The sequence below is a fragment of the Lepidochelys kempii genome, chromosome 11, assembly GCF_965140265.1.
Source record: "Lepidochelys kempii isolate rLepKem1 chromosome 11, rLepKem1.hap2, whole genome shotgun sequence".
In the NCBI taxonomy this organism is placed as follows: Eukaryota; Metazoa; Chordata; order Testudines; family Cheloniidae; genus Lepidochelys; species Lepidochelys kempii.
The window spans coordinates 17,160,411-17,172,598 of NC_133266.1; the positions used below are offsets into that span (position 1 = coordinate 17,160,411).

Consider the following 12,188-nt stretch of genomic DNA (forward strand, 5'->3'; position numbering starts at 1 on the left):
GTCATATGCGATTTGTTCTTTCTGTCTTGTCCTTTCTCCAAGGGGAGAATTCTGTGTGTAGTGTAGTGTTTTGCTTTTTTAAATGCACAGGCTGCTGTGTGTTGCTATGCTGCAAGGTGTAAAGGCTGCCGTTTATCTGAGTTATAGTTATATATATAGCAACCACAGATCTGGTTCAAGCCAAACTAGACAGAGCATGCGATGGTGGGTGCAGACAGCCACAGAATCCACTAAAACCTTTGGGTGGGCCATATTTTATTTATTTGTTTGTGTTTCAAAAAGGCTACATACCCTTCCATAGGGCAACAACCAGTAACACCAGCTCTTACATGAGTTAGGCAGCGGCAATAGCCTGAGCATGCTTTGCTTCCAAGTAAAAAGATCCCAGCGCGGCTAGCCCATGCCATCCACTATAGGCACAACAGAGCACTCTCACAGCAGCGGTGGCAGCATGCCTTCTGTGGCCAGCAGCAGGTCACAGCACTGCAGTGAGATCAGGAATTTGGGGAGGGCATCCTCCCTTTCAGCACAAGGATTAATGTAGTGGGCAAAATAAAATGCTGACAGGCCAGTTACCCATCCCGTTTTTTTTCCCCCAGTGGTCACCAGCCCTTCTCCCCTTTCCCTCCAGCCCTCCTGAGACGGTGGCCCTGTGCAAGGGCACAGAGTGCACATTGGTTAAGCTGGGTCTGGTGCTAAGCACCCTTCTTTCGAGCTAAATGGAAGGAGCCGTTAAGTCCTTTTATGTAATGAAATCACTGAAAACAACAGAAGCCATCACCCAAGGCAATGGGCTGCATGGCGAGGCCTGAGCAGATGCTAAACTAAGCATGTGAGCTGAGGGCTCCCTGATTGTAAACAAAGCACTAAAGGATTGTTTGGCAAGCTGAGTATGTGCTAGAGGAGGGAAAGTTAGCAGACAGTGAGAGATACAGTCATGAGGGTGACCCTGAAAGCAGAACAACAGAGCTTCCAGGGCTGGGAACCTACTGGAAAGGCAGGCTTGGGGAAACTGCCTGTTCGTTGTTCATTACAGTCAGCAAAACTCAGTCACAGAACCTTTCTTAAATCTACATTACCTCATCGAGGCACCTTTCATACTGTTCTCTTTGATTTTCATTTTCCAGAGCCAATGCTGAATTCTCTGCCTGCAGTAAGATGCAAATATATAATGCAAATGAATCATTGGGTATTTTGTGCTACATGACAACTTATTCAATGAATTTACTGCACATACCTTCTCAGGATCCAAAATAATTTCTTAAAAATACACAAAACATATTTCCTTTAAGTTACTGTTATAAACAAAACTGAAATGTCATCAGTTTTATGAAGTTATCCACAAAATACATTACAATTTAGAGAAATACAAGCATTGACATTCTAAGTATATCTGTAACCTAGTCTTGTCAGGTGCAAAGATAGTTTGCATGTCAATTTTATTCCTGGTACTGTACATTGAAACTGACACCCAACCTGCATAGAGAAAGTATCTGGTGGAAACGGAATCTATCCCAAGCTTAAAGCAACAATAAGTCATTCCAGGGCACTGGAATTGAGTAACCGTGGATATAGTGGCCACACAATAATTGATGGGTACATTACACTCTAATCATAAAAAGTATTTTCTTAATCCACCACATTAAAAACACATGCCAAAGTCTACCATTTCAAGAGTGAAAAGGAATTATATTTTACAACACCTAAATAAAATCTTAAAGTCAAATAGTAAATTTCATTCTAACAAATGTCAGTTTAAAAATTAATATTTTCCTGTATACTAATGGCTTTAATCTGTCCTTAATTATCCACTGTTCTGAGATTTTTGCATAATGCACATGAAAAAAATAGCACAAGCTGGTATTAAAATTTAAATTGTGTTAAATCACTGTACTCTTCTATATAATTTTGCCTTTGCCTTGGGAAGCTCCTTTGTTGCAGAAATTCCCCAAAATATAACAGAAACAAATACATCATTTTCAAATAAGAGCAAGTTTCACCTATATTCCTCTCAAAGACTGAAAAAATAAAACAAAATATAAAAATGTGCAAATTAAAGCTGGCCTTGGGAATCTATGTGTTGTCCCTGCTCCCCACTCAGACCCTTCACATCATGCAACCATAACATCACAATCAATACATTCAGATAATTACAACCATTAAAAAGTTTACATTACTCACCTCCCTTTTACTGCACTGACCATCCATAAAAGCTTAATAAATGAGGTCTTTTAACCACAATTATTTTTTGGAACAATGGTCACATGTATGGTTAATGTTTGCAATTCCAGACCGAAAAGTTTATTGGTGTAATCAAACACGTCCTAAGGGAAGATTTTGCCTGGAGAGAGCAACAGTTATCTCTTTATAGTTAAAAAAAAAAAAAGAAAAGAAAAGAAAAGAAAGAAACCTGAGCAAAATTGCAATTAGTTAATTCACTGACCTTTATTTCAAATTCAAGATTAACCTAAAAATAATGTGTTGGGAGGAGAAAGGGAAATATGCCCATAATTAGCCAGTATTTAAGAAGTATAGAGACAAGTCAAAGGGAGACGAGAGCAACATATGGAGATTACTTACCTTTCTAAACAAACAGTTTTATAAAGTCAGCAGTACACTCCAGAGATATCTATCAGCAAATGTTATGAATTTCTCTGCATCATATCTGCGCCATACAGCACACCCATAGATTCAACATTTGGTTACAAGAGAGTTTCTAAGTGTCCCAGCAAAGTGGCAGAACATATTGCAGGAAAAGGTAAAGGTGCAGTAGTAAATTCAAAGCAGAAGCAAAGATAGAAACAGAGGTCAGAATAACAAAAGCAGCAGTAAGAGTTTGGGAGCTGGATGCTCAAATATCCAAGAGGACATCATACTTGCACACTTGCACCGGAGCTAAAACAGAAGTAGGAGCACGTAAAGTATCTGTAACCCAAGGAAAGTGCCAGTCCACTCAGGAAACAGACACTTGTTATCAGTTTGGAAAAGCATTCCATGCTCCTGGTGATTGCTGATTTAAAGATGCACATTGCAGAAGCTGTAATAAAAAAGGTCATAGCCAAACAGTTTGTCACGCTATAAGAAATAAGGAAGAGACCAAATTAGGATATAGAAAAAGGAATATCAAGGTACACTCTGTAGACAGATTTCAGAGTAGCAGCCGTGTTAGTCTGTATTCGCAAAAAGAAAAGGAGTACTTGTGGCACCTTAGAGACTAACCAATTTATTTGAGCATAAGCTTTCGTGAGCTATAGCTCACTTCATCGGATGCATTCAGTGGAATTCAGCTGTAGCTCACGAAAGCTTATGCTCAAATAAATTGGTTAGTCTCTAAGGTGCCACAAGTACTCCTTTTCTTTCTGCAGACAGAGGCAATGGTGACACAGACTGTGAGAGTGGATAGCCAGCTGTGGATATAGTGTAAGCCAAAATCACAAGTCAGCAATCGGGTTGACACCCCAGGTGGAGGGAAAAATACTTGAAATGGAAGTGGACACTGGCTCCATAGTCTCATGTTCAGAATATATGAAAACTTTAAAAAATAACTAACTGAGGGAGACACTGATGTTACTAAAACATATACGGGAGAAAAGATAGCACCAACTGGAGTAAAACAAGTGAATGTGGAGTATAACAATAAGCAATGTTTATTAGACTCTCATATCATTGAGAAGGGGGGCAAAGCCCTCTGGGGCGATGAATGGTTATACAATGTTCCTCTGGATTGGAAATCTATAAAGATCTCTAAAGTCACTTTCAGTATACCCCACTAAAACAGCTGAACAGCAGCTGGAAGGGATATTATGTCAGGCATTGGGAATAATCAAGGGGGGCACAGGAACTCTAAACCACATGAAGGCTAAAATGATCCTAGCCGAGAAGGCACAACCCAAGTTTCACAAAACTCAACCTATACCTTACAGTAGTCGCTCAAAGGTAGACGCTGAATTGGAATGCCCAGAAAGAGAGAGCATGCTTTCAACAGGGGCCTGGAGCAAGAGGGGAACTCCTATCAGCCCAGCTGTGAAAAATGTGCTGCAGTAAGGGTTTGTGGATATTTTAAGGTCAGTCTGAAAACACTTACACATGGAAGTTCAGGAAGAGTCTAAAGCAAACCTCACAATCAACACACAAAAGGCTCTCTACCAATACAGCAGGCTAGTGTGTAGCATTGCTTCAGCTCCTGCTATATGGCAATGGATCAAGTTTTGCAAGGTATTCTGAGCACACAGTGGTATCTGGATGACATGACTGTGACCAGTAGAGGAACATCTGGCATCCTGGAAGGGGATAGTGAAGTGTCTAAAAGAATCTGGGTTACAAGCCAATTGCATAAAATGTGAACTTTTCAAGGGCTCAATAGCTTATTGCGTGCACGTTACTGATGTACACGGCCTACATAAATCTCAGGAGAAGATTAAAGCAGTGCTGGAAGCTCTTCTGACAAAGAATGGTTTCAGAGTAACAGCCGTGTTAGTCTGTACTCGCAAAAAGAAAAGGAGTACTTGTGGCACCTTAGAGACTCTCACGAAAGCTTATGCTCAAATAAATTGGTTAGTCTCTAAGGTGCCACAAGTACTCCTCTTCTGACAAAGAATGTGTCATAATGTAGAACATTTCTAGGATTTATTAACTACTATAGCCGATTTGACCACACCTAGCAACTGTATTACATCTGCTGAACTGTTTGCTGCAGACTGGTCAAAAGTGGGTATAGTCATGTAAGCGTCAAAAAGCTTTCCTGGAAGCAAAACAATTGGTCATATCAGACAGTGAGCTAATGCATTTTAACCCACTGTTGCCTGTCAAGTTAGCATGTGATGCTTCTTTACATGGAATGGGGGCAGTTATATTGCACACAATGCCAGATGGCAGAGAGAGATCCATAGCATTCGCCTCCAGTCTCTCACAGTGCCAATATGTAACTATGCACAAATAGACAAAGACGCTTTAAGTCTGGTATTGGGTGCAAAGAAATTCACACCTGTCATAGAGCACCAAGCCCTAGTATCAATCTTGCATCTGAGGAAGGGAGTTCCTGTGACAACTGCAGCATGTATGCAATGCTTGGCCCTCTTCTTGGCAGGTTATATCTATAGCATCGAATTCAAAAGAACAGATGCTCACGCAAACCAAGATAGGCTCCCCTGTCTGCCCATGCTAGTTGAAGGGTAACCTGTAACAAAAACAAAATCTATTATATTTGTAAACTTGTTACAAACTGAGTGTGCCCCAGTGACTTGTAGTTTGTTCGAGCAAGAAACCAAGAGGTTTATGAAGCCACTCTGAAGGGCTGGAAATACACTGAGCACCCTAATCTGGCACCCTTTTACACTGGCAAAGTTGAATTTATGTTACATCCAGGAATTCATGTTATTATACCTAGCAAACTGCATATAAGAGTCTTAGAAAAGATCCACGTAAGTCACCTAGGAGTAGTACAAATGAAGGCATTTGCCAGAAATTTTGTATTGTGGTCAGGCATTGACTAACAAATAGAGCCACTTGCTAAGGAATGTTTAGGATGCCAACAGGTACCAGACATGCCTAAACCAGCACCATTACACCCCTGAGAATGGCCCTCAGCACCGTGGCAGGGTCTGCATATTGATTTTGCAGAACCATTTTGGGGAATAATGTATCGAGTAGTGGTGGATGCCCATTCCAAATGGTCACATATTTTTTGCATGAAAACCACCACAGCTGCACAGATGGTAGAAAAATCTTTGAATTTTGTTTGCAAGAACTGGGCAGCAGGAACAAGCTGTGAGTGACAACAGCTTTCAGCTAAGTTCAGAAGGGTTTCAGTCGTTCATGAAGAAAAATGGTGTTAGACATGTTATCTCAGCACTATGCCATGGAGCCACAAATGGTTTGGTTGAAAGACTTGTACAAACTTCTATACAAGCTCTGTGATCCATAACAGATGAGAAGGGGTCATTATAGCAGAAGTTGGCATGCTTCTTACTAGCATATCAAAATGCATAACATGCCATGATGAACCAAACATCTGAAATTCTGTTTATGGACTGAAATCTCAGGTCATGCTTGGACTTATTAAAGCAAGATCTATGTCTACAAGTCAGAAATAGTCAAATAAGTTAAGCAATTGGAGAGAGCGCACCTTGTAAGCTACAAATGGATCAAACAGCAATCTCTAGCACACAAATGGGTACTTTGTCCTATCGAGTACACGTGGCACCCAATATATTCTGACACTGCCACACTGACCCACTTCAAGATTTGGGGGTGACTCCATGACTGACAAAAGAAGCAAACTTGGGAAGCCATCAATTGTTCCGACACTGGTGCCCCAACAAGAAGCAATAACTTTAAACCAGAAAACAGCTGCATTGAACCATCAGCATCATCTGAGCGACATCCGATTCAGACATTACTGCGGACACACCACTTCCTCAGGGAAATGTTCAAAATGCTGACAGATGCAAAATACAAACCACCTAAAAGATCTGACTTGTAACTGAACCTTTGGTTGTTCCCCCCCAAACACTTCTGAAGGTTTTGTGCCCATTTGATTTCAGGGAGAGGATGGATGTGATATATTTGAATGTATTGAGCAGTGTTGAATCTGTTTATGTGAATTTGCAATTACAGTTTTATTTCTGAGTCAGTACTCACCAATGTGAATAGGTATTGTACAATCTAGCCCTAAAATAGTAAGCTTGAAAAATATATATGATACAGCCTGCTCCCATGTCCAAATGCCTAAAAGATCTGCTAACAATATATGGTCATTTAGTAAACACACAACTACAAAATATCAAACTTGAGTCCTACATTTCTTGCAGTCTGTCTTATTTTGACTGCTGTGATGTAGTAATAAAATGGAAGCCGAATCTAAAACTGCATGTGTTTTATTGCCTAATATATGACTTCAGCAAGCTATTCCTTGGTGAATACACTGCCAAAATTAGGAAATCTGAGCGTGACAGCATTAATAATAAATAGTACATTTTCCCTCATTGTCTGCCACAGTGGAAATAGCTGTATAATACAAACTTTTTCACACCAGTGGCTTTGAATGTGTACAGAAAGGATATAATCCAGTCTATGCTAGCTTGCTTCTTGATTGCTGAGCAAATCATGCCCATTTATTTGGTATTTTTGAAATGGGGACTGAGCAAGGAAGGGAACACTTCACAGACTTCATTTAAGACCCCGGTGCCAATCCCTGAAAGGTTGACAGACCTATACAGGGATCAGTATGTCACCCCATATTGCAAAAGAACACTTACAGTAAACCACAATCACCCCCATAATATTTACATATATATAAACTTGGGAACAGTGTTGTAGTTTAAAAAAAAAACACCTTTCTTTAAAAGAGGGAAACCAAAGTAGGGATAAGTGAGACAGGCTAAAAGTCAAGTAGAGTTGGACCTTGCAAAGGGAATTAAAACCAACAGTAAAAGGTTCTATAGCCATATAAATAAGAAGAAAACAAAGAAAGAAGAAGTGGGACAGCTAAACACTGAGGATGGAGTGGAGGTAAAGGATAATCTAGGCATGGCCCAATAACTAAACAAATACTTTGCCTCAGTCTTTAATAAGGCTAATGAGGATCTTAGTAGCATGACAAATGGGAATAAGGATATGGAGGTAGATATTACCATATCTGAGGTAGAAGCGAAACTCGAACAGCTTAATGGGCCTAAATCGGGGGGCCCAGGTAATCTTCATCCAAGAATATTAAAGGAATTGGCACAAGAAATTGCAAGTCCATTAGCAAGAATTTTTAATGAATCTGTAAACTCATGGGTTGTACCGTATGATTGGAGAATTGCTAACATAGTTCTTATTTTTAAGAAAGGGAAAAAAATTGACCTGGGTAACTACAGGCCTGTTAGTTTGACATCTGTAGTATGCAAGGTCTTGAAAAAATTTTTGAAGGAGAAGTAGTTAAGGACATCGAGGTCAATGGTAAATGGGACAAAATACAACATGGTTTATCAAAAGGTAGATCGTGCCAAACCAATCTGATCTCCTTCTTTGAGAAAGTAACAGATTTTTTAGACAAAGGAAATGCAGTGGATCTAATTTACCTAGATTCCAGTAAGGCGTTTGATACTGTGCCACATGGGGAATTATTAGTTAAACTGGAAAAGATGGGGATCAATATGAAAATTGAAAGGTGGATAAGGAATTGGTTAAAGGGGAGACTATCACAGAGGGTCATACTGAAAGGTGAACCGTCAGGCTGGAGGGAGGTTACCAGTGGAGTTCCTCAGAGATCGGTTTTGGGACCAATCTTTTTATTACTGACCTCGGCACAAAAAGTGGGAGTGTGCTAATAAAATTTGCAGATGATACAAAGCTGGGAGGTATTGCCAATTTAGAGAGAGACCGGGATATCATACAGGAAGATCTGGATGACCTTGTAAACTGGAGTAATAGTAATAGGATGAAATTTAATAGTGAAAAGTGCAAGGTCATGAAATTAGGGATTAATAACAAGAAATTTAGTTATAAACTGGGGACACATCAATTAGAAGTAACGGAGGAGGAGAAGGACCTTGGAGTATTGGTTGATCACAGGATGACTATGAGCCGCCAATGTGATATCGCTGTGAAAAAAGCGAATGTGGTCTTGGGATGCATTAGGCAAGGTATTTCCAGTAGAGATAAGGAGGTTTTAGTACCGTTATACAAGGCACTGGTGAGACCTCACCTGGAATACTGTGTGCAGTTCTGGTCTCCCATGTTTAAGAAGGATGAATTCAAACTGGAACAGAGAAGGTACAGAGAAGGGCTACTAGGATGATCTGAGGAATGGAAAACCTGTCTTATGAAAGGAGACTCAAGGAGCTTGGCTTGTTTAGCCTAACCAAAAGAAGGTTGAGAGGAGATACGATTGCTCTCTATAAATATATCAGAGGGATAAATACCGGAGAGGGAGGAGAATTATTTAAGCTTAGTACCAATGTGGACACAAGAACAAATGGATATAAACTGGTCATCGGGAAGTTTACACTTGAAATTAGACAAAAATTTCTAACCCTCAGAGGAGTGAAGTTTTGGAATAATCTTCCAAGGGAAGCAGTGGGGGCAAAAGACCTATCTGGCTTTAAGATTAAACTCTTAAAGGAGTTGGTATGATGGGATAATATGATTTTGACAATTAATTGGTCTTTAAATATTCATGGTAAATAGGCCCAATGGCCTGTGATGGGATGTTAGATGGGGTGGGATCTGAGTTACTACAAAGAATTCTTTCCTGGGTATCTGGCTGTTTAATCTTGCCCATATGCTCAGGGTTCAGCTGATCGCCGTATTTGGGGTTGGGAAGGAATTTTCCTCCAGGGCAGATTGGAAGAGGCCCTGGAGGTTTTTCATCTTCTTCTGTAGCATGGGGCACGGGTCACTTGCTGGAGGATTCTCTGCTCCTTGAAGTCTTTAAACCATGATTTGAGGACTTCAATAGCTCAGACATAGGTGAGAGGTTTATCGCAGGAGTGGGTGGGTGAGATTCTGTGGCCTGCATTGTGTAGAAGGTCAGACTAGATGATCATAATGGTCCCTTCTGACCTTAATATCTATGAATCTATGAATGTGCTTTTTCTCTTTGGAAGACCAGAATGGTAGAGAATTGTGGAAGTCTTTCACCACTCTTATCACCCAGACTTTTTACCTCATGGTGTTCTCTGTTGGGAATCCTAATGATCCTTGTTTCCTCTACCCCCAAGAATTCAGATTCCAGCCATCTTCTGATTGGGAAACTCTTGCGGGATTTGCATGGAGTTAAAAAGTATCACTCCTTATAATTATTTGAAAAGGTGGCTGTTAAGCAAAATAGGTACTCTGAGAAACTGTCCCTCTGTTACACATTTTTTGTGGGAAGTGGGAGGACAGTATACTCCAAGCTGTATCATGTTTACTGACCCTCAGAGGCATAATAGAGAAATAGAAGTTACACACCTGACATAACCTAGGAGGTGAGTCCATAAATCAAAAGGAAGAAAGCTGGAAGATTATTGATGACGACACTTTCTTAACTATCAACTGTATGGTTTCTGCAGTCATTCTGGTTTTAGATACAGTTGTACTTTTATTCTAATTCTAATGGATCTGTGCGCATCTTTTTTCTTCTGTGTTTTCTTATGTCCCAATACACACACAGAACGTAAAAAACTAAACAAAACAACCTAAAAGCCAAAGCAGTCTAAGCATGGTAAACAGTCCCGGGGACCATGGATATGTTTGGTCTGTCACTAGTGTTTCAGCAGCTCAGACTGTCGGTAAGTATTTCTCTGCTAGGGTCTCAGCCCTCCTCCTATAGTATCATTCAGTCAGTTGAACACATGTTGCAACATAAAGCTTGCCATTAGATGAGTCATTACATACTGCTTTGCATGCTATTAAGGCACTATCATGCTGATGCCAAGATAGAGGCTTATGTGCTTCATATCTTCAAATTGGAATGAAAGGTTTCTACTGTAGAAGAGACTCTCCAAACAGTTAGTGAGAAATATAAGGTTTTAAATCAGTAACTGGATAATGCTAAGCAGCTTTCAGCTGCCTTAATTAGAGACAACTTTGTTCTAAACCGTAAGACTGAATTTATGGAAAATCAATTAGAAAATGAAAATTTAAGATTACTTTGTATAAAATAGGGTTTTCTGGCATTGACACCATCACCAAGATACAGTCATTACTAGATACTTATTTGTTTCTTAGTTTGATCCAGTTTTCAGGGTGGAAAAGGCAGATTATATCTCCAGCAAAGTTATAAATATTTTCAGGACACGTTAGAGCTGGGATAACAATCTTTCCCACTCCCACGCCGACAAGGGTCTTATGAAACATAATGAATTAGTTCATGATAAGTACTTTGAGATCTTCAAAAGAAAAGTGTGATACTGTATACTGATTGGAGAAAGTCTTCAACACTTTTATAAATACGATGGAAGAAAAAAAACAAAACCCACTGAATTTTCCCCCAAAAGACTGATTTTCTTTCAAGAACCAATTATTGCAGAGTCAAGATATAAAGCAAAGGGATATGGAGGGCAGGATAGCAGACATGTATTTGGCACTAAGGCGAAAGGAAATGAGGGTTTAAAGGTTGTATGTCAAGTTAGCAACTCAAAATTCTTTGAAGGTATCATTGATAAAGGTCAAGGGGAACAGAGTTATGACAGTGAACTTTAAAAGCACTGACAGAATGCTAGAACACTGGTTACTCTGTGCATTTCCTTGTTATTCATAATAAACCAGTAGTCCCTTTATAGAAAAGTTTATTGATTTACACAGACACTCATTTGTGTAAACCCTGTATAGTACATTAAGAGCTGCCCAAGTACTTCAAATGCACTCAGCAATTTTTTTTTCATGTTTTTAATCTATGATTTCACACATTTTGTGCGCAGAGCTGTATAGATTCCACCATTTATAGCTATCCAGAAGGGGCTGGTTTGAACCTAAGAAGAAGTTTGTAGACTGTGTAGATGTAGGTAATGGTTCCTGGATCCCTTATGTCCTTTGGGATTTTTTCCAAGCTACTGCTCTAGAAGGAGCCTGCCAACTCCATGCCTTTGACCCTGGTGAACTGTTTACCTCCATCTTTTTCTGCATGTCTTGATGAGACAGAGACAACATACCTTTTGAAAGTAAGGAATTACATAAAAGTTTTACTGGCATAGTTACGTTGGTTAAGGGGTGTGATATTTGTAATGATAAAACTATTCTAGTAAAAGCCCTAGTGTAGACATAGTTACATCACTATAAAACTGTTTATACTGGTATAACTTTTGCTGGTTCCATGTTTCCTTTTATATTGATATAAATGCTTCAATGTAGGAATTATACTGCTATAACTGCATCTCCAGAGTGTCATTCACCAATACAATTCTTTCTCTTTCTTCAATCCCAGCCTCATTCACTACACAGCTTCTGACTTCTGCAACAAATGAGGCAGGGGTCCTACGTTCAGCAGCTTCATTCACTACACAGCCTTGATTCATTCCATAAGCACTGTTCATCTATACCCTGAATGAGGCAGGAGTCCGGCAGAAACAACAGTATGCGTCCATGTAGTTTAAAACTACTATAATACATACATACAAGGAGATCACTTGTGCGTATGTATAATGTGGGGGAGAGGGAGGGATAGCTCAGTGATTTGAGTATTGGCTTGCTAAACCCAGGGTTGTGAGTTCAATCCTTGAGGG

The 12,188-nt window shown here is 39.8% G+C and overlaps 1 protein-coding gene across 22 annotated transcripts in view; it reads right to left on the reverse strand.

Annotated features, from left to right (window-relative positions):
• NCKAP5 (NCK associated protein 5) overlaps positions 1-12,188 on the reverse strand; it is a 624,519-nt gene that overhangs the window by 140,788 nt on the left and 471,543 nt on the right. For all 22 annotated transcript variants that reach the window (XR_012154214.1, XM_073305277.1, XM_073305278.1 and 19 more), the window contains one exon: positions 1,080-1,148. Coding sequence is in view for 21 of the 22 variants with exons in the window: in XM_073305277.1 (XP_073161378.1) it covers positions 1,080-1,148 (69 nt within the window). In the remaining variant the exon portion in view is untranslated. The remainder of the gene's footprint in view (positions 1-1,079; positions 1,149-12,188) is intronic.